We start from the raw sequence: 21,606 nt of genomic DNA, 5'->3' as shown, positions 1-21,606 counted from the left end.
TATGTTTCTAAGTTAAATGATCAGACATCATCACCAATTAAAAAAACTTTAATTTAGTCATCATAAAACACGCTCCTTTACAACTGATTTTTACAATCAAAGTATGGAAATAAGGCAGACCCCTTTAGGAATGATAGGAAAAGAAAAGAAAACAGATTCACACCGACCTCCAAAGAAATTAACTATACAACTATCAGCCTGATATCCCCCACCCCCCTTGATTGGGATAATCAGCCCCAATATGAGCCTTTATCTTTAATCATAAAATGCATTTAGATCATTTTAAATCTGAAGGGGATGTGCCTTCAGCCAATTAAACCCCAGTATTTTGGCTGTTGAGAAAAAGATGATGAAGCCTTGCATTGAAATATTAATAAAAAAAACAAACTTTTATACTTTTGAAACTGATGGGATCATGTGTGAACAAACTACATTCTGAATAAGAAGTTATAAAGAGATATCTTGCAGCCAACTCTACTCTCCAAACTTTTAAGAGGCTATTTAACCATCATAAAGCTTTTTTCCCTGTTTTGACTGCAATGTTAATTAAATTTAATCAAGCCACAAACCAGACCCCAAATTAAGTTTTAAGGTTTTCTGTAAGGGATGAAAAAAAAAGCTGTAGATTGTTGTAGTAACTCAAGTTACAGAGATATAATGGTACATAATGAGGCTGCCTACTAGTGTGCCAAGTTGTCAAGCATCACAGTGGAGGGGGACGGTTCCCAGTTCCCTTTAGTACGCACAAACAGTTTCCCAGAAAAAAACAAAACAGTCATGCAGCTTCTGGTCTGCATGCAATTTCACCCCACCTTCTGTCACAGTCACTCAAAAAACAAAACAAACAAAAACAAAGCCTAAAACAACACGGCGTGCTTCTTCTCATACAAGTTAGAATTAATTCACAGGTCGTGTGTAAAAGCCTTAAATGTATACATAAATCAAAGTCAGCTACAGACTGACTCCTCAAGTCAGTCTGTAGCTTGTTGAGTTGGTACTGCGAAGGCGAGTTCGTCGATGTCCAAAAGTTCAACATAGAAAAAAAAAGAAACTGTAATTGAGAGTAAGCAGTTCTGTCTCACACAAGAAATCCCGATGATTGTGGAGGGAAGAAGTTGCTTTGTACAGTATACATACATATACAAACACGCGAGCTCTGCTGTGAGCAGGCACAGTGATACAGAGGATATCCAAAATCAGCCTACTTACATTTTAATGGTACTGGAGCAGAGAAGTAACTGAGGCAGAGCAGCATTTGGGACCCTCTAACTTTCCGATCTTGGTGCGTGAATGACATAACGAGCACCTTTATGATCAAGACAAACCCTCTGTACACATTTCAGACTTGGCTGCACTGCTGGCAAAGAAGTGACCTGGCCTCAATTTTACTTTTTGGTGATTATTGCTATAAGTATAATTACTTAATAGAGAGTTAACCCAAATAAAATGAAACAGCTGCTCATAATTCTCCTCAAACAATCTGTAACAGGTCGGTTCTCCTGTGCCCGAAAAGGTTTTACCCAATGAATGCCCTCGAGCAAGACAAATCCCTCCACCACCTGAAAACACTCTACAACACAGACTTATCCCAAGTTTAAATATAAACTAAAGAAATTTTAAAGAAAAGTGACAGTTGATGTTCAGATGGGAGGCTAGTTGTGTTTGTTGTTATGCAGGATTTAAAGGAAACTGTGTCGCATAAAGAAAGAGCTTGTTACAACTGATTTTTCTAGCGGTGCCGGACTCTCCACTTACTAGACAAACTCACTAGCCACGGAAAAACTGTTACAAGCATCTTGCTGGTTAATCTGTCTGATCTACTGTGAAAACATGACCTCCTCTGGCAAGAAGAAAACATCTTGTACAAGCCAGTATTGTTTTGGGGCCATCCTCTTCAGAGATCCGTTTCAGGCTTGCTAATATGGCACTTAATCAGATCCAATCCATCAGTATTGTTGCTAATTTATCTACACTCTATACAATTATTTTTAAAAAAGTGAGTTTCACTGCTTTTGAGATATCACACGTTTAATCAAGACTAAATCTCACTGTGCAACTGCCATCTAGTAGAAGGTCTCTAATGAAATCAGGGCTATTTTTTGACTTGGACAAGCACTATAACGCAACACTGAAAAATCCACAGTGACCTAAATGAACTCATCTAAAAGATCCACCTCTGGCGTCCTGGTGGAATTAATGCATACATACAGTAGATGCATTATACTTTGTTGTCAGTGTCATTAGATAAAATGTCATCATGTGCACTGGTTGTCACTGGAGCAACTCTGATTTTCACTCGTTCCCTGCTTCGAGTTCATTTTCAAGTCATAAGAAGTCCCTGCACAAGATCCATTAACAGACACCAAGCAATAAGACATCTGAATCCACCGTGATTGAAGTCTTTGTTTCAGCTTCTTTCTCCTGTACACCCATCTAAAATCCATCATGAGCTGTGGGTCTAATGATGGTGACCGATGGACAGCACCAGCGGAATGAGGCAGCCCAGCACCAGAGCTACCACCTCCACCTTGCTCAGTCCCTTCCCTCCGTTTCCTCCCGCGGGAGCGTGGCTGTGACCGCCGCCCCCGACCTCAGGCAGAACGTGGACCGTTGCCACGTAGAGGAATGTGCCAGCAGAGAAAAGCATGGCGACACCTGTGGCGTTGACGTTTGACAGTGCTTCTTTGCTGCTCTAAGAGGGGAAGAGACAAGAACAGTGTAAAGCTTAAAGTTCTCCTTTTCTAGTGACTCTAATGTTGATCAAATAATGTCCTTGTAGTATTTGGGCAGTAGTGTACAAATCACAATACAGACTAGTAAGATGACAGCTGGATATCTAGATCTTCAAAGTACTGTATTGTACCAAACAGTTGAAAACTAAACATCTAGCAAAATGAAAACAAATCAGTGCAAAAATATAATAATTACCTGACTGAGACCTAAAAATGTGAGCATGGCGAGGACTGGCGCTGCCAGGGCAAAGACCAAGAGATGTTTGCGGATACGATTTCTCTCGAGACCGGCATGCATTAGGAAGGATACAAGACCAAATGCTGCTGGCGCCTACAATCAACAAAACAGAAGAGTTTATATAGCAATTTACTGCAGCAAACAACAATCAATTCTTTTACCAGTTAATGTGCAAATTAATGCTGAAAGAAATCCTCTGTGTATTATAAAGTCAGTAGCTGTACTTAAATTTAATTCATTTGCAGGCCTGCAAAAATTCAAGACACCCTTACTGCTTCCTTAGGATTTATGGTGGAGTAGTAATTGATCATCATTAAGTGTAAGCACCTCTATAAATGCAGCTGTTTTGTCAGTTTACTCCTCTGCAGCGATCAGCAGTGATCTTAAAGAAGCAACTGTTTGTCTAGGAAGGGTTGTAGGTCCATTTTATACAACAACAAGCAAACATATCCATCATCCTTGAGTGACAATGATTATTCACAAGAGGAAAACATTCAAGATATCAGACAATCTTCCTAGACATGAACAACACAGCAAATTCATCTCAGGGTCAGACTGTACAGTGCCCAGATAGATTGCAAAAAAAACAACAACCAAGAGCTACATCCCAGACTCTACAGCCCTCAGTTACAATTTTAAATGTTAAACACAAAACCTATAATGGATGAGTATAGGTTCTGTGGAAGGGTTGCTAACAGAAGGAATCTTCTCTTTAAAAAGAACATGGCAGCCTTGCTTAAGTTACCAAAACTGGATCCGATCAACCCACAAGACTTCTGGAACAATGTCCTTTAGATCAGCGGTCCCCAACCTTTTTTGCGCCACGGACCGGTTTATGCCAGACAATATTTTCACGGACCGGCCTTTAATGTGTCGCAGATAAATACAACAAATTAAAACTAGTACCGGTACCGAAAAAAAGAAGATTTATTCATAACACACGTGAAAAGACCCAGGAAAACAGAGTTAACGATAAATACAATAACAAAATAACGCTGAAAACCGATAAAAACCCTGAAAACCATACATTTCACACCTGAGCCTCAACTCTCCGGCCCAGTACCAAACGACTCATGGACCGGTACCGGTCCAAGGCCCGGGGACCGCTGCTTTAGATAGACAAGACTAAAGTGGAGATGTCTGGCCATAATGCACAGCGCCACATTGGTTTGGAGAAAATCAAACACAGCATATCAAGAAAAAAACAGATCATATAAACTATGAAGAATGGTGGTGGAGAAGTTATGATTTGGACTTGTTTTGGAGCCACAGGACCTGGACCCCTTGCAGTCATTGGTAAACAAATCGAAGTATTCAAGAGTCAAATGTAAGGCCATCTGTCTGACAACTAAAGCTTGGAAGACACTGGAAAATGCAACAGAATGACTGGAAAAAAAGAATCAAAGTGTTGCAAAGTCCAACACATGGAAAATATCCTCCAAATGTATGAGAGACTAATAAAGTCACACAGAAAATAATTACTGAAGTTATCACATCTAAAGATAGTTCTACAAGCTACTGAATCACTGGGCTTGTTAGTTTTTCACAGGCCTGTGCAAACTTTAGTTTTAAGATGCCAGTATGCGTATACACACAAAACAAACAAAAAAATCAACCACTGACTGCATTATATATGATGTATATTTACCTTATGCAGCATGATAGCTACAAAGACAATGAGCTGAACGCTGGTCTGAGAGGTTGAGGCAGCAGCACCCAATGCAACACCATCAGCTGCAGGCAGAAAACAGAAAGGTACAGTAACTACTGGAACACTTAAAAGCAATGATTCGTCATTAAAACAGCAATAAAATCTGGATTAAACTACTGTAGTAAAAAGAAACTAATACTGTTTGAACTGAAAAGTAACATTTGTGTATACATTTTCCAAATTAAAACAATTTAAAGCTTAATTAAATTCATAGTATTCTGAAGTAACAAACTCAGGTACAGAATAAAATTACATCTTTTTCATGAGTTCCACCAAATGTAAATACATATTTAGTATTTATGATTAAATATTAATATAATTAATTAATATAACATTAAATATTATTTAATATTTATTTTGTGTACAGTAGCATTATCAGAAGATATAAAATCCGACCTACCTGCAGCATGGACCACAAGCCCCAGGGTGGTGGTGATTTTGGAGGAAGCAACTCTTGCTGCCTCTGGATCTAAACCAACCAAACATAAATAAATAAATAAACAAACACACACACACACATACACAACTCAAACAGTTTGTGGCAAGGAAACAAATCAATAATCTTGATGGACCACTATGTCCACACTGAGAGTTAAATAGCACCACAACATTGGCAGACTTTGAAGAGTATTATCAGCTTAAATAAAGATCTCTGAAATTGTTCAGTGCAGAGTGTGGGTGCATCTGGGAAAACAGAATTAGCAGTTGAGCCATTTGGATGTGTTTTGGGTCTAATTCAATCTTATTTTTCAAGGAGAATAAGACGAGAAGAGACTAATGACGAAGCTGCTTTTGCTGCTTTTCCCTAACCAACTCTGGCTAAGGCTATCTGAATGCTTACCTTCAGTGTTGTGAACATGAGAACTACCTATCTGGTCCACCAGTAGCATAAAGACAAAGCCTAGAACCAGAGACACTCCAATGTAGGCATGGAGCTGCTCTTGATTGTGCTCATGCTTCCCACTAGCACTAAGAGCTGCCTCTGCTTCACCCTTTCCCTCGGAAGCTTCTGCAACTGCAGACTGGCCGTGACTGTGGTGTCCACCTGCTAAAAGAGAAAATCAGCAGAAAAATAGTCTGATAAAGACACAAATACGTTAATGCATCAGAACAAAAGACATTTAAAATTAAAATTCCATCACACAGCACAGAGACCATCATAAATACTGCTGATATGGAAATGACAATAAGTCAGAAACTGGCAGAAACTGATTTCAGGATGTTGTACTTTACTTTCCTCTGTTTAAATAAAATTCATACTGTTACAATGTACACAAGCACATGTACCTATATCATTGGTCTACATGCTCTCTACTTACTTTTCCTCTGGTATATTTCAGTTTAAGCCTGTTGCAAGCATGAAGGAATCTAGCACTATCACAAACATCTAAAGACTATTCTAGATTTTGCATTATAAAGTGTATAAAATAAGAAGCTGACAGGAAATGAGGAAAGAACAGACACTTGGGAAAGATGCTCAGCTGAAAGTTACAATTACTCATTTACTTTCAGTAGAATGACTGGGGGGATGGGGGACAAATCTGGACACCAGTGCATTTGATTGACAATGTGTGTGTGTGTTTTCAGTTTTGTTTCATTTTTTAACTCTGATTTGTACTTAATGTATGTACCAAGAACTGAAAAGAAGACCATATTAAAAGAGTTGTTTGCCTTGGTGAATTTAGGCTTAATGAAACTTAAATGACAGCTGAAAAGATTTGTCAACTAATCAATTATGAAACATATAATTATCTGTAAAAAGGTTCAGTCAATCAACTGTTTAATCTACATTGCTGTTGAATGTACATAAAAGAAATTAACAAGTTGATTCAACATGAAGGAAAACCTGAATATCTTTGGGTTTTGTATTGTCAGTCAAACAAAACAAACAGTACGAGTATGTCACCTTGTACAGTTTATTCAAGTAACAGACAAAATAAATACATTTAATCAGCAACACAAAACAATTATTAGCTCAAGGTCTTCTATCAAGATTTTTTTTTTCTTAACTTACAGGAAGCAGCCAAAATTGTGTGTGGCGGGGGCAAAACAATTTGCTTCTCATTTGAAATTGTGATCACTTTTGGAAGTATTTAAACAACTTGTTTTGTCTGACTACCAACCCAAGAAAGATTACAATTACATTACACATCAAAGAGAAAAGCAGCAAAACAACAAAGGGAAAACTTGGTGTCCTTTCTTGATAATTAACCGGCTAACTAATTTAATCTATCTACTGTTGGATTAGGAGAGACGTTTATCACTTATTTATGTTTATTTGACTATTTCACCATGGCAGCCTCTGAAACACACTGTACATTAGAAATAAACCAATATGACAGTGGATGCCCTGAGCTTCGCAACTCATCCATGTATTTCTTAGCTTAAGGAACACATATTTCTAAGAGCTGTAGCACATCCCGGCTGATTGTGAAAGGCATCATTACTAGTTTTCTGAGTCATAGACTAAAATAACCGAATGAGCTTATCTTCAAACGTGCAAAATCCAAAGATATTGCAGTCCGTAAAAAATCATGACTATTACGTTGTCTTACAGTTATTGATACAGTAGTTAATTCTTAATTGTCTGTCCATTCATGATCTGAGCAAACCTTCCATCTCCACCAAGAAACCCTACCTTCAAGGATTTCTTCGTAAAGTGCGTGGACCCCTTCTGGGATGATCACGGCAAGTGCAGTCCCACAGAGCAGCCCTGCTCCCAGCACAGTGATCAGCTTCAACTTCTCCTAAACAAAGTCAGAGACCCAGACCTTAAGCACAGTAGCTTCTTATTGTTTGAAAGTTCAGTCCATTTTATGATAGCTTGGTAGCTAAAGTTAGCTACATGCATACGTATGTCACAAACCTACCTCTGAGAAGTTAACCGCTAAAGGTATCGTCCCGGCCACATAACATCCCACCAGCATCGCAAGGGACAGCAGGCTGATCGAGCTAAAATCGTCCATGACTGCACTTTTCTCTTCGGCTAACCTACTGCTAAGCTATACCATCAAATCCAACCTCCCCCTGCGCTTTTAGCACGGACTTTTACTCGTGACGGTAAAGTACAAGAACATTAGCTTTTTGGTGGTTAATTCAATACACGTCACGACCCACTTTCGGTACCGACCCGGTTTGGTGCTAAACATCCACTTTATAACTGGTCAGTGTGTCTCTCACTGGCCTCGGTAACGCAGTCAAAGCTAAGCTAACTAGCGTCAGTATGTATATGCCTTTCGATATTAATGAAAAAGAACCCCGGAAACGGTAACCGTCCAGTGCAAACAACTGATACTTCGCATATTTTCTGTCAAGTCCAGTTGTCAGAATAATATTGCAACTTCCCGATTCGGTTAGCGTCAACACACCGGCTAACTGAACATCTTCTTGTTTGGAGCTGATCAAAATGCTTCCGGGTCAGAGTTTAGGCGACCTGCCACGTATCCGCGAGACTCGCTGGAAAAGATAAGGAAGTAATGTGACAATTTTAGCAACAAGTGATAAACATGGGGAAAAAAACAAGAATAAACACCAACAGTAGATTCTGTAAGAGAATTTGCAGTTTTTATTTTTGTGCGATTTTTAAAGTGTTATTTATTTGTTTGGCTATTTGTTTATTTAGTTATTTATTGCAAATAATAATACACTTAAACGTAAAATATGACTATAAATAAATAATACACTGGAGGAAAATTGTTAATATTATTTTAGATTTTCAATGTAAAATTTCCAGATTGTTATATTTAATTTGCTTAATGTACATAATATTCACTTAATGTATATAATGTTCTCTTTTTGCAGTCGAGGAGCGTGTCAAGACACATTTCACTGCGTGTTGTACTCCTATAACTATGCATGTGACAAATAAAGGTTCTTGAATCTTCTTCCGTCTACTCGCTCTAATGGTCTGACTTCATATTACCCTCTGCCTAGCATCCTCCTCTATCACATCACCCCATCTGCATCTTTCTTCACTGCATCCTCGACTCCTCTGTGGTCTTGCTCTTCTCCTGCTAGGCTACTCCATATTCATCATCGTTTTCCCAGCATACCTACTATCCCTTCTCTGTACATGTCCAACTAACTGACAGTCCCTTACTTCTATCATTGCTCTTCTCTCCAAAACTCACTTCCACCTGCTTCCTACTTTACATTACAGAGTAGGGAGAATAGGGAACATAATCTGCGAACATCATAGTCCACAGACACTGCTGCTTGACCTTATTTTTCCCACCTACCTATCACTATTGCAAAAAGGACAGGGCTCAGTGCTGAACCCTGATGTGGCACCCCACTCTCAATCTTTCTCATACATGTCCTATACCACCATCAGGTACTTCGCTGCCACTCCAGTCTTCCACATGCAATATCACAGTTCCTCTCTGGGCATCCTATCATATGCTTTGTCTAGATAATAAGATGATAATAAAAGAAAACCTATTTGCATCGAAATAAAGTAAAAAAAGGTGGTGACCAGAAAATATAAGTATGGCTTCATGCCAACAAAGAGCACTACAGATGTTTCCTTTGAGAGAGGTGATTGAAAAGAATAGGGGTCAGAAGGCGTAAACCACGTACATACATTTACTGCAGTAATCACATCTGTATATGGAAGTATGTCTGTGAAGGTTCCTTTGACTATGGAAGTGACCCCAATTAAGTTTTTGGTGTTTGAAAATAATGTCTTAATTCAAAAACAGCTAATAATAATTAACAACACAATCAACAAAAACAGATATTGTTTTTTTGTTTTTTAAAAAAAGCATGTTTATTAGTTCACACAATGGAGTAGTGCCTCCAAACAACACCACCAAATTAAAGCAGAATGTGTCCAACACATTGTAGAACAGATGGATGAAATTCTTCCTGAACAGCATTAACAAATAAAAGAATTACAACCAAAGTTTTCTTTTCCATGCAGCACATTAGTTTCCAAACCCTTTCAGTTCACGATTTTGACTTTCTCACGCACACTCTCTCACAAACACACACACATACACACAAGGCAGCAGCTCTTTGCCGATGGAATGGAGCGCCATGTGGGCATGTTCACAGTCTGCTGGACCAGAAGACTGCAGACAGTAGAACTGAAAACTCAGGAAGTGAGTCAGAGAGTCGTGTTTACTTATTTGACCAGTCCAATCTTCTTTGCTTCTGTTTCATATATCAGTAACCTCCACATTTTTACTATGAAGACTTCTGCTTCTTCATCAAGAACCTAAAGACAAACAGTTCAGTTAAACATACTATATATTACAAAGCTGAATGTATTCAATGAGTCAGCATACGTATACAATGTGACTGTCGCCAACCATTTTAAGACAGACCAGTCTGGTTTTAAACTGACAGTTTTTCCTTTTTTTGGTTAGTCATCCACTTAATCGACAATGTGTGGTACAGACCATTCAAGGACCATTCAACTGGGTTTCAGTCCCAAAAGATGGATTACATATGTAAGATGTTTAAAGACTTAGGATCCAGGCAAAGTTCAACTTACCATAGCAACATCATCAAGAATACCCTGAGGAGTGCTATGCGCCATTACCTGATCAGAAAAGAAAAATATTAACTAGAGTGTGCAACAAGCCCAACAATTCAACACCACAAGCTTAAAGATACAGATAAACTTCAAAGGACAATAACTGACCTTGGAGCAGACAAAATCAACCAATGTAGCTTCCTCCTCTCCAATGTACTCTATAATCTTCTTATTAATCCACGGTCTAATGCGGCGATCCATCAGAGTCTATGGAAAGCAAATCAAAACAAAACATAACCAATAACTAAAATATCAAGCTATGAAAATAAGTGTAATTTCAAAATATGCCAAGCCTTTTACCGAATCAACCATTGCCCAGTCCAAAGGATAGGAGAAGAGCTCTGGCCTGGCAGTGGGGATCTTCTCTATAAGGCTTTTTATGTGTTTCCGTTTCTCCTCTGTGTTAATGCTGCCTTTGGCCCCTGAAATTTCTGCTCCATCAAGCCCCAGACTCTTTTCATCATCACCATAGTCCAGTGGAACCAGTTTCCTTTTGCGAGGCTGCTCATCTGCCTCCTCTTCGTCAAACTTGTTGAAAACACTGTCCACAGTTGCTAATTTCTTTCGCTTTCCTGCGCTGAGCTGACTCGGACTGTTGGTGGCACCTGTAGGAGAAAAAAAATCATCAGGAAATACTATTTACTCTGGGAGAAAGCAGTGCCATTAAACAACAGATCTGTATGTGTGTTTTGCTTCGTTGCTGTACACACCCAGCTTGAGGCTGAGGCCAATCTTGGGCCGGTGTTCCTCTGGAGGTTGGACCTCTGGAGTGTTCTCGCCTGGAATTATGATGCCACAAAGAGACTCATTTCCGGGGGTGTTTGGAGTAACGTTTCCACTGGCAGAAGACACAGAGGGAGCAGTGGTGATTGGTCGCATGGCGGGTTTGAGTTGCGGCTTGGCTTCTTGTGAGTCCTCGCCATCGCGGTAATCATCTTCATCTGCCTCTTCCACATCGTCATCTGAATGCTGCGGGGGAACTTGAGGCTCCGGCTCCACAGGCCTTCCGGACCCCCTCTTCTCCCGCTCCTTGTGAGTTTTCTCCTGGTTCACATCCTCCTCCGGTTCAAGTTTCAGAGGTGGCTGTCGTCTGCGCTCTGCTTCCTCCTCCATCTACACAAATATGTAACACATTAAGCAATATTGTTGTTGACTGGTGGACTGGCATATTAATATTAAATGCACAAACATCATTACAGAACAAGCAAAAAGAGAAAATGGGGAATTCAGCTGTAATTCTGCAAAACAAACTAAAGATCTCTGGGTCTATCAAATGTCTTTGTCAGAGGTTAGGGAAAGTTCCAGGTGGATTTACTCTCTGTAATTCAGCATCAGGATCAGGGTGACCCTCAGCGAGAAGTCTTTGTCTAATTTCCTCCAGCTCCTCCTTCTCCCTCTTCCGGTCACGTTCATCCAACTCGATCTCCTTTTCTCTGTCACGAAGGCGCTTCTGCAATGCGCTGCCCCTAAAAAAAAAAAAAAAAAAAAAAAGATTAGCATTAACGTTAAGTAATGATAAAAGGCATTAAAAGCATTAAAACATTTTAAAATGCAAATTAACATAGTCACCTGTAGTATTTTGGGTCGTCCCTGTCATCATCATAGTCTTCAAGGAACTCTTTGAGCCTTTTGGCTTCTTTCATCTGATTTTATGCACAAAATGAAACAGTAAATCAAGCCTTCTGTTTTCACATATCTGAAATAATAAATAGTCTAAAACTCGTTTTATGCAGCGTGGCATGCATTCTTGTATACCATTTCACGACGCCTCTCTTCTTCTCGCTCAGCATCTTTGCTATAGTCACGGGCCTTCTTCCTCTCTCTGACCTCCCAATTTTTCAGGCGCTTTAAGAAGGCACAGAAAAGAAATTCCAATCAGTAATCGGTCAAACATTAACAGTAATTTATGTGCAGTTATTTAAATGAACATTTCATCAAATCAAAATGGGAGAGATGATAAACATACTTCTTGATAAGCTGCTTCCTTATCTCTAAGCCTCCTCTCAAGTCTCCGCCGCTCATACATGTCCTCCTCATCTTCTTCGCGGTCGCGTTTTTTATCGTCTCTAGACCTCTCTCTGTTAAAATAATAATGGGTTACTGATCTGTGAAGTTCATCTTTATATCAAATGAAGTTGAAACACAATCATTTCAAGGGTATTTGCCCATAGCCAGTGCCAACTGCTGAATACATTTCACTACAGTGCTTTCATTAGTTATTTTGTGATATGGATATTTTCTACAAATAATCAACTGAACACAACACTCCCCAAAAATAAAAAGTTCCTTAACAGCCTCCAACAAATCCTCATTGGTTTCATATACAGCTACTAAATGAGTCTTTCATTGTAGTGTTAAAAAAAAAACAAAAAAAAAAAACAAACAACACTTGCAAATCTCTGAAGTGGGGAACAAGATTTCATATCTAGCATATCTTTATATCACAGATAATAAATTATGTTACCAGTATTATGCCACATGCATTGATAAGTCATAACACATGTGGAGAAACTTATGAGTGGATCTTGAGGTCTGTTGTAAGAAACAGCTGGAGCCAACGACCTTTTGATTTCTCAAAGTCCAAACTGTTAGAATTAAGAGACGACCCTTTAAATGAGTCACAACCGTTTGTGTGTGAGCCAGAACAAACCATCTTGCATTAGAACGGACCTCGATCTGCTGCGAGCTTCGCTGACATCTCGACTCCTCTCCCGCTCCCGCTCCTTCGTCCTCTCGCGTTCACGATCCCTCTCTCGCTCGCGGTCCCGGTCTCTTTCCCGCTCCTTGTCCCTCTCTCTCTCCCTTTCCTTCTCTTTCTCGCGATCGCGGCGCTCCCTCTCCCGCTCCCGCTCTTTGTCTCTCTCCCTCCTTTCTCTCTCCAGCTCCAGGCGTTCCTTTTCTTTTTTGCCTTTTTCCTCCTCCAATTTCTGCAGGAGCCCACATGGGAAGAGAAAAGGAAACTGCATTAGAAGATGCAAAAGATGAAGAAAAAAAAAAAAAAAAGATCATCATACTAAATTACATAAATGTAAACAAGTTATCGGCAAAAATGGTTTACACTCCCTGTTTCAGAAATGCTCACGTTCTACCATGACTCATTGTTTGGGGAGAGGTTGGCTGCTCCAAGTCAGGAAGTGGTTTCCTCCAGGAAGAGTGGTCCGCAGCTTGAGCAGGTTTAATGTATATATTGCTCATTTCAGGACACACTTATATAAAACCATAAATGACAGTATATTCTTGAAATACCTAACAAACTGGGGATGTCACAGCTCATATGAGGGGTTTCACCAAAGAAACATTTCCAGTGTTATTGTAAACACTTACAGTCTTCTTTTCCTGTGCAAAGAGATCATTTCTTGTTCTGGCTCCAGTATTGACCTCCCTTCTTTATCAGATTTTTACAGAATAAATAACAGGCCAACTCAACCTCTGCTGTTACGATGGGCTCTATGGTGATCTGGGATTATTATCTGATATCAAAAGGCAAATAAGCACTGGTCAAACCAGCATCTGAATGCTTTCCAATTCAAAGTGTACTCGTGACTGCGGATAAGGGACAGATTTGACCTGAAATGCATATGCGTAGGATTTTACTGGAAATGGGGTTTTTCATATGGCTTGTGGTAAGTAAAAAAAGACAAAAACAACAAACTGAAGCCAGCTTTGAACATTTTTTAACTTAAGGTCATGAAGATCCAACTATAAACTTGAGATCTCCACTATATAATGCACTGGTTTTACCTATAGGTGCCAAGTGGATTAAAACAAGCCTAAGCTTAACACGGCAAATGGCGTAACTAAGTAAATTACATAATCGGCCCCCACGTGTTTTCTACATGGTCATTTGAGAAGGAGGAAAGCAATGCCTGACTGCAGTGTAAGTGATCCCCTAGAGCAGTGTGGGACTTCAGTATGAAGCCAAACTACTAAATAATAATGTGAACACCATTTTATTTATCTGTAAAGGCAATCACAGCTCACTGGTTCTCACAGCCGTCCATTGACAATCTCAGTAAACAAAGTATGACCCATTTTTCTACATTCTCACTAGATAACATTTAAATCATGTTCCACAGTCTGTTCTGGAGCTACTGGTGCAAAACTTACAGATGATGAACTAGGGTTTCAGCACTTCTCTGCCCCTACACATCCTACAGGCTACATGTGGAAGGAAAAGCAGGTCAAGAGCAAAGTCAATATAATCAGGAAAAAAAAAAAAGAAGTCCAAACGATTCCTGTGAAGCAGTTTCATCTTATTACAACTCATCCACATAAATAGCATCCACATCTGTTTGTTTTTAAAGTCAATGCAAATCAGATACTGCATTTCATTTTGCCACAAAGAAATTAGTGAAGCAGTCTTACCGCCAGGTTGTGGTGTCTGTCTGGTCTCACCAACCCAATTTTTTTAAAAAAATGTAAAAAATAAACCCTTCAGAGTCAGACCCACAGTTCAAACAGACCTGTGGCTGATTTTTTTTTTTTTTAAATATTCCAGCTGGTAGCTTTGTGGATCTGGACTGGTTAACAACATAAACTACCACATGTTAAACGTGGGTCTGACAGCTATTAACTAAAAAAACAAAAAGCAAAAAAGGACCACAGAGGAGGAAACTACAAAACTGTAATTTAACTCAAGTCTGCTAAAGTCTCGAAAGTCAGCACACCATTTTAGCACTTCTACCTTTGCTCCGAAAGCAAGGCTTTGACAGATACACATTATTTGTTTTGAAACAGTTTTTCCCTAACCTACCTACAACTTACCTCCTGTATTAAACTAGTTAGTAGGGAGTTTGAAACATACTAGTTGGAAAACAATTTTTAAAACATTGCCATGAGCAGGTTCCTAACATACTGTCTGTTTGATGTGGTGTGAGGCTTGTTCCCCTTTGTTGATGGCCGTTTTTTTTAGTATATAACATCAATTGTCCTCAGTTCCAGTACACAACTTTTTGGGCCCTATAACTTCTTTTAAAAATAGCATACTACTGATAAGAGAACCTTGTTTTAAAAAGCGACAAAGAAAACAGTTGAATGGTATTCATACTAAAATATCCCTGCAGCTTATTCCTCCTTATTTATGTTTGCATACTTTATTTATGCATTGTCCCATTGTGGTGTAAATTTCTAAGGGTTAAAAAAACAAAAACAAAACAAAAACAGCAAAGCAATTACTTACCTTGCAAGTCTTCAGACCGCAGAGTGCTGTGAAGGGGCGCTCCCTGCTTCAGTAATACTACAGGCTGCAGTTCAAACTGCTGCAGTGGTTAGGCTCTTTCAGGCTCTGTGTGTTTTTCAAACACGCTATTTATCATATGAGGACATGCAGAGGTTCACTGAGCTGCCCGACCTTCTTAAACATAATAAACGTAATCACAACCTGCTAGGAATTTGTCCAGCATTACTTTTTTTTGACAACCTTGGTGCAAGTCGACTGAGAGCCAGCTGCCCCTCTGCAAACCCTCCAGAAGGGAGCGCCCAAAATGAGTAGAGAAGAAATAAAAGATCATACTTACATCCTATCCTCGCAACTTTTTCCAAAGCTGAGATTCTGAGATTCATCTTGCTCTAGTCACCAAATGAACTCTACCATATTGGTGGGGTTTAATCAATAGATTAGCTTTGGTTGGAATTTCACATTGTGTCCATGCACTCTGTGTGATGAATTTAGCTTGTGAAGAGCGAAATATTTTAGTCTCAATCAGTACTGTGAACAGTGACAACTCATGGCCAGTTTGGAAATACTGACACGTACTATAAAGTAATCAATCGGTGGCTGAAGTATTAATGGATCATAAATCAACATCAACTACGTTCTGTACCGTTTGAATTCCACTAGCTACTCTAAGAACTTACTGACTACCAAAAGACTTTGTTTGACAGAAACAGAATAGTCTTAAACTGCAGATCCATTTTGCGTTAGAGGAATTTCTACTAACAAATGTGGAGGATTTCTTCTTCAAAACCTAAATTACACAGTAACAAGAGCAGTCTGATACATTACCTTGTGTGTGTCCCGGAATTTACTGATCTCTCTGGAAATCAAGTCTCTCTTGTCATCCTCCATCTCCATGGCATTGATATCCTCCTTACACAAAGTGAAGAGAGAAAGGAAACAAACACACTAAGCACTCCAAAAAAAATTAAAACTACAACAGCCAGAGCCATGCTCCAGCCCCTTCTCCTCCCCGTGTGCATCATGCAAGGACTACCTCCTCTTTCTTCTCTTTCCGCTTCTTGATGCGAGGCTGACTGTCAGGATCCTGTGAGGGAGCATTAAGCTCACTTGCATACTCTCGGATGAGGACATCTATTGCCCCCTTCACAGCCTGGTCTCTACGCAGGGTTTCCTCATCAAGAACCTCCTCCTCGTCTTCATCCCCGTTTTTCCCGCTGCCACCGACTCCCTATTGATTAGATCGAGAAAGATTTGGAGACAAGAGAGGTAAGGCTGCCAGCTTGCTAAGTTGCAAGGAATAAAAGAGGAAGACCTCAGAAGAGGTTTGTGGATTTAATAAAAGAGGAAATGGAGTGGGTCGGTGTGAAAGAGGAGGACGCTAGGAATACGATGAGATGGAGGCAGATGAGCCACTGTGGTGACCTCTAAATGTAGCTTCCAAAAGAAAAGGAACAGTCAAAATAAAAGACAGATGAGCAGCATACCCCATTTGCACTCCTCTTCTTGGCCTTCCACTCATCTAGCTGAGCCTTAGTCTTGGCATCGACCTTCACCAACAGCTTCTTATCACCCAAGAGCAACTCATGCAGGAGTCTGAGGGCTCGCAGTGTGGATTCAGGCTCCTTATACTCACAGAAACCAAAAGCTTGCAGGAGTTAAGACGAAAACAAAGTTAGTTCACAAGGTTTTCAAATTCAGCCCACGAAGATATTTGATAACTTTTTTTTGTTAGAAAAAATGGAGTAAACGTATGGGGAAAAACAAGAATCTGACATTCAACTTCAAATGTCCTAATTCTCCAAATCACTGATTGACTATACCAGAGAAATGACCACAAACCACATACATAAAATGAACATATGAAAATATGTCTTTAAGCATGATAAATAAGAGGGTAAGTGTGTTTAGCAGGATTTAAAATTCTAGGAGTGTCATCCCTGTGCACCATTCCATGCACAAACACCAAAAAAGGTTTAAAATGTACTTTTATTTTTGTGCTGTTACCTTGAAGTTTCCCAGAGGCACCCTGGACCCTTTTCCAGCTTAGAACAATACCACATTTCTATATTCAAAGAGAACAGAAAACAAGGATTTTTTGTGTTTAGTAGTCCAGATAATGACAATAATTAACAAGCAAATGATCACATATAAAACACTATTGTTGTATCCCTATAACAATACTTCCTGGTAATTGGCTATTTGAGAGACTCAAATAGTGATCAAATATGATGAAAACCTCACTCCTTTTTACTTTTATTATACGTTGGAGATTTGCATTTGACTAAAACAAGAATAAATGTCTGTCACCTGCAACTCCTGAACCACTGTCATCTTTTAAATATTATTATGACTGCAAACTCTAAATATTTAAAGTGCTCTCATGAAAAATAAAGATTTGTCTAGCTGCAGACTAATTTTATACCAAACTGATAATTGTTTCACATGAAAAGATCACTAACGTACATTAACGGGATTATTCCAGTTGAGTAACAGTAAACTTACAGCCAGAAGCTGCCTGACCAACATGTCAGATGCCTTTTCAGAAATGTTCCCCACAAATACAGTGGTGGTGGGGCCGCCACCGTCCTCCGTATCCTTGGCTCTGATCGTGCCAGGCTCTTTCTTCGGAGTCATCGGCTTCTGTGCTACAGCAACTGTGGCTGGAACGAGCACCTGCAAAATAAATTTGATGTATGCAAATGTCACTCATATTCAGAGTAACACCAAAGCAAACCAAAAAAATGCAAATACAACAAGCAACCGATAGCGAGCATAAGGGTTTTATTCTTTGACTATATAATAATAAAAAAAGAATTCCACCAGGCATCATTGTTAATATGGGCAAGTATTATGTTTTTAATAGTAAGTAGGTTATTCAGAATGCTCCTGCTTCAAACTCACTGTGGGTGTGGGGGTCACTACACCCATATGAACCGGTATCATAGGAGTCCCTGAAAACAGAAACAAAATACAGCATTGAGTCAGGTGTTATGTATATTATAACAGATAATATGCATAACTGCATGTAAAATTTCCAAAGTCAATAACAAAAAAAGTGATCTGCAATTTTAACATTTAATTTTCTGAATATTAAATGTTAAGGTAATTTTCCTGTAACATTCCTCAATCTCTCTCTCTCTCTGGGGTATTAAGTTATGTCAGTTTATTGGGCCTTTAGGTATCTTACTTCTCAACAGTTATCTATGTGCACTCATTTTCAAAGATATTCTACCGTCAACTGATGCTTCACCCACATTATGTGGTTGTAGATTTAGATCACCCTGCTGCTTTTTCTTGAATGCCACAGAGCTGCCACTTCACAGTGTGTTCCTTAAAAAGGCTACAGAGCAAGTTTAAAAAACTTTTCAATACCTGGTGGGACTGCAGGAGCAAAGCCTGCATACTGTGGAGGGGGGATCCTGGGTGGTAATTGTGGGATACCAATCTGCTGGCGGTTTATCGGAGGAGGATACGACATCCTGAAGACTCCAGAAACCTACCTACAGAGGAGAAAAGATATTTAGCAAATTAGCAAAACATCAGAGGAACATTTCTTTATGTCCTCGGGCTTTTGTTAAGATCGTGACAGTAGTATTTTTCACAAGGATAGACAAAATGATCGTTAGTATGACCAACTGAGCAGATAGGATATCTGCTCACCCACGTAAAAGCAGCTACATTAACTAGCTAAATTAGCTGAGACTGGCTAACGCTACTCTGTGGCCTTGCTGCTAAATATTAGCTGCAGCGGTCAAGCACGGATTTACCTACCTGGTACACCAAGAGTAAAATAAAACTGGAGCCTAATTACGGAGTTAATTGTCCAAATAAAGCCCAGTTAAAGTCAACTGACAGAAAAGCCCAACGCTAATGATTTGCGTTGTAATTTTCATCGGTGAGCAACGAGAACCTCTACGGATACAAATAACTGGGACCGATTCTTTTCCGAAATGAATCATGGGAAAACATATCCGTCACACGTTTTCTTTGTTGCCCTGTTTTTAGTCTGGCAGGCAAGAAAACACGCCCACGTGTCCTAAATAAAAAATAACGGGACTTTACAAATGTGCTAAAAAAAAAAAAAACTTTAAAAAAAAACTTTTAAAAAAAACAGAACAATTATCTGAACTTTGCTTTCAATGTGGGAAAAATAGAGAGGGAAAAATATGACAAAGTATTCTCAAATATAAAAAGGGGTTGATCATAGAATTAGAGCCACTAGCTTATAGAACAAATTAAATACACACATTTATTTGTGTAGTAAATGGTAAATGGTAAATTGCCTGTATTTGTACAGCGCTTTACTTAGTCCCCAAGGACCCCAAAGCGCTTTACATTACATTCAGTCATCCACCGTTCATACGCTGGTGATGGCAAGCTACATTGTAGCCACAGCTGCCCTGGGGCGCACTGACAGAGGCACCCCAGGGTAAAAATATTTACAAACGCACTTTGTAAATGTTTTCTATGAGAAATGTGGATTACATTGTTACTTACTGAACATTAAGACTGATACAATCAGAATAACATTTATAATTTGTTGCAAATTACCATACACTATGTGTCTAGTTATATACAATGCAAAAGCCTTGATCCATCCTACATTCCTCTGTATTTTGCATCTAAGGAGGCAGATTTTATTGTAATTTTTAATAAAGAAAAAATCCCAAAGATAACACAGTTTGACAAGCTTAAACAGCAATGATTTACAAAAATATGAAGAAATTAGACTTTTGCACAGTACTCAAAGTACAAAGAATTTTCAAGTCCCAGCTTGGGTTTGTCCCTAGTCTCCAATAATTGTCCAAATAGGACCCAGAACATCAGGGTGAAATACAATCCAATCCGAGGTTTTTCCTGGCAAGCCTTACTGAGGGCTAAAAACAAGAACAATATAACTTTTGTATCTCTACTTTTAGACGCTTGGTGGCGCTAAAGTCTTACTTTCGTAAATTTGTAACTACGGGACCCTGTTTTACGAGGACCAGTCTATCTTTTTGTTATCTGGATTCGCTTTCCCTAACATCAGGATAAGCGGTCAGCCTTACCAGACACTAGGAAGATGATAAGAGGAGTATCTCAGTGGCATGACTGACATGAAATAGCATCTTCATGTAATGTCACAATCGTTCTTTCCCTTTCGTTTCCTTTATTTTCTGTAGACTATTTGCTGAGAGAAAACAAACATATTTCGGTGCCACCCAAGTGTTCATCTCGATCACGTGAAAGTTCCTTTTAATTTGTTTGTGCAACGACAGAGAGGCCTTGAACTTTTTTTTATTTTCACTTCCAATTTTACATTTTACTGAGGATAAGAAAAATATTTAGGATTCATCTTTATTGCCATTACACATGTATAAATACAGTTTACATCTAATCGGACGTGCAAGAGCAGTAAGTGCAATAGAAGAAGATTATATACAGATAATTTATTTGGTCCCATTTTTAAAAAGTGATGAAAGGTTAAGGTGCCCATTCACACTGATTACTGTACCCGCAGCTGAACAGCTGATTACAAGGGAAGAATAAAGAGTTTTAGAAAAACATGAAGAGGTTACACATACAAAATGAAAGCAACAAAGCTGCTCCAGATGAACATCCCCGTACAGTACAGTAGCATCAAACTACTATCTGAATGCGCTTTGGTCAACAAGACCTGAAAGGAGCTACCGTATTAATAAAATTGCTCATTAGTTACCATAGTGATATACATAAGACGTGAACCTCCTTCATAGAACAGACACCACAGGGTTTATCCCGAAGTTACCTTAATATTAACCTCTGTTTTGTAGTACAGGATGTTCATTCTTGTTCACTGAGTCATGCCACAGTCATGCATCTGAGGTGGGCTGATGAGGTCAGAAGAAAAACTCTTGCACTTGATTTGCCTAGAACCGCTCAGTGGGTTAGGGTTAGGATTAGGGTTAGGATTTACAATTAGGCTTGAAGTTTAGAAATGAACTACTTTGTATCCACAATAGCCCATGTTAATGAATCCGAGCTATCTTTGTGTTGCCTGTGGTGTAAATTTCAGCTGAACGCCGTGCATCGTACTTGGAAGAAAATCCGAGTACATAAAGATAAGATATAGTGGATTCATCATAGCCTGACAAGACTATAACATCCAAACACTGGGCCCATTCACATTGATTACTGTAACCGCAGCTGAACAGCTGATTTACAAAGGAAGAATAAAGAGTTTTAGAA

At 39.2% G+C, this 21,606-nt stretch overlaps 2 protein-coding genes across 3 annotated transcripts; both read right to left on the bottom strand.

The window, feature by feature from the left end:
• Positions 1-32: 32 nt before the first annotated feature.
• On the bottom strand, positions 33-8,115 carry slc39a9 (solute carrier family 39 member 9). The gene is made up of 7 exons (XM_085143402.1): positions 7,552-8,115; positions 7,320-7,428; positions 5,523-5,729; positions 5,082-5,150; positions 4,619-4,704; positions 2,929-3,063; positions 33-2,692 (listed from the first exon to the last, which is right to left on the bottom strand). Exons 1-7 carry the CDS (start codon positions 7,645-7,647, stop codon positions 2,459-2,461), a joined length of 936 nt encoding a protein of 311 aa, XP_084999528.1. The 5' UTR covers positions 7,648-8,115; the 3' UTR covers positions 33-2,458.
• Positions 8,116-9,419: 1,304 nt separating this feature from the next.
• On the bottom strand, positions 9,420-19,365 carry rbm25a (RNA binding motif protein 25a). Of its 2 annotated transcripts, none has more exons than XM_085143379.1 (18): positions 19,171-19,365; positions 18,772-18,899; positions 18,301-18,350; positions 17,902-18,072; positions 17,404-17,461; positions 16,884-17,044; positions 16,433-16,627; positions 16,225-16,308; positions 12,891-13,147; positions 12,187-12,298; positions 11,976-12,065; positions 11,790-11,863; positions 11,536-11,686; positions 10,931-11,333; positions 10,521-10,825; positions 10,329-10,427; positions 10,179-10,226; positions 9,420-9,899 (listed from the first exon to the last, which is right to left on the bottom strand). In XM_085143379.1, exons 2-18 carry the CDS (start codon positions 18,875-18,877, stop codon positions 9,807-9,809), a joined length of 2,457 nt encoding a protein of 818 aa, XP_084999505.1. In that variant the 5' UTR covers positions 18,878-18,899; positions 19,171-19,365; the 3' UTR covers positions 9,420-9,806. The 2 variants fall into 2 exon arrangements, with proteins under 2 accessions (XP_084999505.1, XP_084999506.1); XM_085143380.1 differs by having other exon boundaries at positions 16,225-16,305.
• Positions 19,366-21,606: the final 2,241 nt, after the last annotated feature.

Source organism: Neolamprologus multifasciatus, chromosome 19 (assembly GCF_963576455.1).
Source record: "Neolamprologus multifasciatus chromosome 19, fNeoMul1.2, whole genome shotgun sequence".
In the NCBI taxonomy this organism is placed as follows: Eukaryota; Metazoa; Chordata; class Actinopteri; order Cichliformes; family Cichlidae; genus Neolamprologus; species Neolamprologus multifasciatus.
Note: the sequence above shows the minus strand (reverse complement) of the source record. Positions and strands in the feature narration are given on the sequence as shown.

Excerpts from the sequence above, each read along its gene's own strand:
- rbm25a (XM_085143379.1), bottom strand. The coding sequence starts at position 18,877 with ATGTCGTATCCTCCTCCGATAAACCGCCAGCAGATTGGTATCCCACAA. Across the intron at positions 18,351-18,771 it reads TGCTCCTGCAGTCCCACCAG|GGACTCCTATGATACCGGTT; the intron begins GTATTGAAAAGT and ends TTCTGTTTTCAG. Across the intron at positions 12,066-12,186 it reads AGGAAGCAGCTTATCAAGAA|CGCCTGAAAAATTGGGAGGT; the intron begins GTATGTTTATCA and ends GCCTTCTTAAAG.
- slc39a9 (XM_085143402.1), bottom strand. The coding sequence starts at position 7,647 with ATGGACGATTTTAGCTCGATCAGCCTGCTGTCCCTTGCGATGCTGGTG. Across the intron at positions 4,705-5,081 it reads GCTTGTGGTCCATGCTGCAG|CTGATGGTGTTGCATTGGGT; the intron begins GTAGGTCGGATT and ends TTCTGCCTGCAG. Across the intron at positions 3,064-4,618 it reads TAGCTATCATGCTGCATAAG|GCGCCAGCAGCATTTGGTCT; the intron begins GTAAATATACAT and ends TGTTGATTGTAG.